The sequence below is a fragment of the Lathyrus oleraceus genome, chromosome 3, assembly GCF_024323335.1.
Source record: "Lathyrus oleraceus cultivar Zhongwan6 chromosome 3, CAAS_Psat_ZW6_1.0, whole genome shotgun sequence".
NCBI classification, from domain to species: Eukaryota; Viridiplantae; Streptophyta; class Magnoliopsida; order Fabales; family Fabaceae; genus Lathyrus; species Lathyrus oleraceus.
The window spans coordinates 139,690,904-139,694,877 of record NC_066581.1 but is presented as its reverse complement, the minus strand read 5'-3'; the positions used below and the strand labels follow the sequence as shown (position 1 = coordinate 139,694,877).

At 38.4% G+C, this 3,974-nt stretch overlaps 1 protein-coding gene across 1 annotated transcript; it reads right to left on the bottom strand.

Annotated features, from left to right (window-relative positions):
- Nucleotides 1-1,145: 1,145 nt before the first annotated feature.
- On the bottom strand, nucleotides 1,146-2,303 carry LOC127130069 (uncharacterized). Its single transcript, XM_051059143.1, is given in 1 exon segment — nucleotides 1,146-2,303. A coding segment is annotated over 1 exon segment (1,158 nt).
- Nucleotides 2,304-3,974: the final 1,671 nt, after the last annotated feature.

Sequence of the window (3,974 nt, the reverse complement as noted above, 5' to 3'; positions counted from 1 at the left end):
GATGAGGACGGTAACAGGAATCCTCTGGTTTTCAGGAAAAAGTCCCATATCCAAGAAGCACTCCTTCTGATTGATATCCTCCAATATATCCAAACTTTGTTGAAGGAAAGCAAGTTAGTAGTAGTACGATTAAATTCCAGAATGGACTGACTCTGCAAAAACTCCTTCATGTTTTGCCACTTCTCGAAAGGCTGTTGACAAAGTGATCCAGCGATGACCTGAAGCGCCAGCGGCGAACCCTTACAACCTCTCACTATCTCGTGAACAAGATTTTTTATCAGGCATGTATGAGTTGTTGTGATTCAATTGCACGAAATGATGGAAAAAAGCCACTGCAGGACCATGATCGAGCAGATCCAACTGGCATGGGGTGCCAAATCTTCTGAATGCGGCCCTTGAAGTCACCAAAATCTTATAATCTAACATTTGGAATTTGAACTTCTCAACAAGGCATTCTGAGTTAGGCCAAACATCATCCAAGACTAACAGTATTGGTTTTGTTAAATTTGCTGACGATAATTAGTGCTGCTACGCCTGAGAAAGCTACTGCTTATCCACTGAATCCTTGTGATGTTGTTATAATTGGTTGTTGAATGTGGAAAAGCAATGGAGTTAGATTCGAGCTCACTCAGTGGATTTCTTATGTATGGCGATTCATCATTTTTTCCTTGAGGAATTGCGACTAAGCAATAGTTGTTGCTGCTGAATTGTTGCACTCCCATTAGCTTTTGCAGGAGATTGGGAATGCGGTGAAGCCGCACCAACATTTCTCCTAACTGTAATCCTTTTTGTCCCAGTTGTAGCTGCTGCAGACTTTCCGCAATCACTATTATTACTTTTATCCATTACAAGTGATGTAACAGTAGCAGGAACAGACACCATTTTTGCAGGCTTAGAACTAGTACTGATGTTGTTTCTTGTGTTGTGTAATGTGGAGGTATCTGAAGATCTTCTTACAGGCGATATACTAAATCTCCTCTCTATGCTGCTTGAACATTGTTCCTGCTCTCTATTTTCATCTTTTCATTACAGTTTTCTGTTGTAATAAACTTATTGTTCAACACTGCATAATAGGCTTCAATGAAACCTTCTTGAGCGTTTTTTTATTAGCCAAAATGAAGTTGACCGATTTTGTTAACTAGTTCTTATTTATCATCATCTGTCAGTTGGTTTCTAAGGAAGTCTAGAACTGATAGCCGCCGTTGCTCAAGCCCACTGGCTTCAGATTTTAAAGTAAGTGATTGCAGCAAGTTTATAGCTTCTTGAAATCCGTCACTAGCCGACTTTTCATCTCTTAGACTTTTGTCAACATCCATGCAACTTTCCTTGCTTGTGATATCAGGACATCTTAGAAACAACTCATCAACAAAGCATATAGCTCCACTGTCAAATACATCAGAAAGAAACTTGAGTTCAACTTCACCTGCATTCATCTTCAACACAACAAAATCAGCATATTGCACTGTTTCTTTAAACCAAGCAAGGAAATCAAACTCTTCCTCCCCAACATAAGGATCCACTTCTTCATCTTCCTCCTCATGAACATCAACATCGGCCTCGGTGACGACCTTACCGGCTAATCCAGGGTGATAAACAAACGTGATACCAGGTCTCTTCACATGAGACAACATTATGGAAGTGTTGTAGTGAACAAAATAAACATTGAAATCTTTCTGATCAATTGGATATGAAGGTAGAAACCAATCACTGACATTTGCATTCAAAATCTCTCCTACCCCAATATCAATATACACCAACCTCTTCCTATTAGAAACATCTACAAACTTGGGCAAATATTAAACCGGCGTCGCTTAGGACGGTTTCGGTTTCTCACTCACAAGAGGTTCCATTAGATCTATAAGAGGTTTGGTTAACGCCAAACTAGGACAATCAGCAGGTAAACTAAGCTGATGGTGGTTGAAAAAAGATGTTGCATTTTCAGATCTTTTCTTGAAAACAACAAGGTTAAGTTCATCATCAATAGAATCAACATGAACAACACTAGAAGATCTCAACAATGATGAAACTGGTGTAGCTGATCTACTCAAATCATTATGGTGTGAACTTTTAGCACCAACAAGAAGTGCACCAATTCCGTTAGGCTTAAGAACATGTTCAACCTCAAGTACAAGCAAAGCAGGAACATAAACCTTATCAAGATCTCTAGACAAAACAAAATCAAATGAAGAATCTTGATAATCCAGCTCATAAACGATTCTCTTTATATTGAGTGTGAAAAAACGGTTAGTGTGAACACCACTAACAGTTGAAAAACCCAACTGTTTCATTGCCTTAACGGCCATTGTTTCCTGGATTTCACAAACCAATACACAAAAATGATCCCCATCAACAAATACCAAGCGAGAAGAAATGACTAATACCACCACCATTATCCTTTTTTTTGCCAAGAGAACCATATGAATGCTTTGCATACATAGCAAATTTATGTGCATCCACACGCAGATACAAATCTTGTCCAACTTGTGTGTAAGTTCTTGTATCTGGTCAAGCATTGCGTGTTGTTGTAAAAGCTGCATGTCATTTATCAATTTTGTTCACCAGCACCAACTCACCTTTATTTGTAATTTTAGTGAAAAGAAACATTGGAATTGATTTTTAATGTGAAGAACCTTGGAATTGATTTAAAAGAATATTGGAATTTATTTTTAATTAAAAGAGCAATGGAATTGATTTTTAATGTGAACAGTCCTGGAAGCCTTGATGGTAGTATTACTGCTTGCCCAGACAAATCCTTATGTAGGTCCGGAATTTGATTATATCACAAACCTATCACCTGAGACCAATAATAATTCCCCACAAATTCCAAAGGGAAGTTCTATGCGATTAACAACTCTTCATTCTTAGTATTCAATTCATACACGTAAAACATTGAAGAGCCAACAAAGGCAGCTACAAAAATCGCTCCAAGAGACTGAACAATATGGTTAAATTCAATGATGTCACTGGCAAGATTTTTCCTTCAGAGAATTTCACCGCCTATGCTAGAAATAGCATGGAGATGCCCTTTACCATAAACAAAAATCAAATCATCTTTGTCAGCTTTTTCAAAATTTTGGAATGTTTAATATTGACTTTGATTCCTTTGATCGGTGAAGGTGAGAGAACCCTAATAGTTGTGGCAATGGCGATTTAGCCGCACGGAAGGATTTGAAGAGTGAGTGAGTGATTGAGGAAAAAAAATTCAGGACCAAAATCAGGGTATGACAGTTGCCCCTATTTAAACATCCTCCACAAGAGGAAAATGAAACAACACTTTTTCATCGGATCGCAGTGGGGGATGGTTAAATACCATGGAGACCCCGATTTTGATCCTGAAAAATGCAAACGCTATGATATGATATGCATGGATGCATGATTCTTTATATTTTTTTTGTCTTTTAGGGACACGGTGAACTTTTAACAGGAGATGCTACCGGACAAACCAATCTGTTGGGAATGCTGATGGTCCACAGGGAGACAAACAAATGGTAAAAACCAACTCGCTGGGGATAACAATCTTGATGGGGAACCAGACACACACTGGATAGTACTCAAAGTGAAATTCGATGAACGAAACTTAGAATACGAGAGATTTTGACAGTAAGTTCACATATGACTTACTAACAACTCGAATATCTTGGGAAAATTTCCACAACAAGTTCATACATGACTTGTCAACATTGGAACAAAAGGTTCAGCAACAGGTTCATACATGACCTGACAACACTGGAATAATCAAAGAAAAAGATTCTTCAAAACAGGTCCAGACATGACCTGATAATACTGGAATAAAGGCTCAACAGCAACGGGTTCATACATGACCTGACAATGCTGGGGAATACCAAGAACGGTTCTGACAGCAGGTTCAGACATGACCTAATCAATGTTGGAGGATATCAAAAGGGTTCCATAAACAGATTCAAACATGACCTGACAATACTGGAAAACGTACAAAGAAAGTTTCATCAACAGGC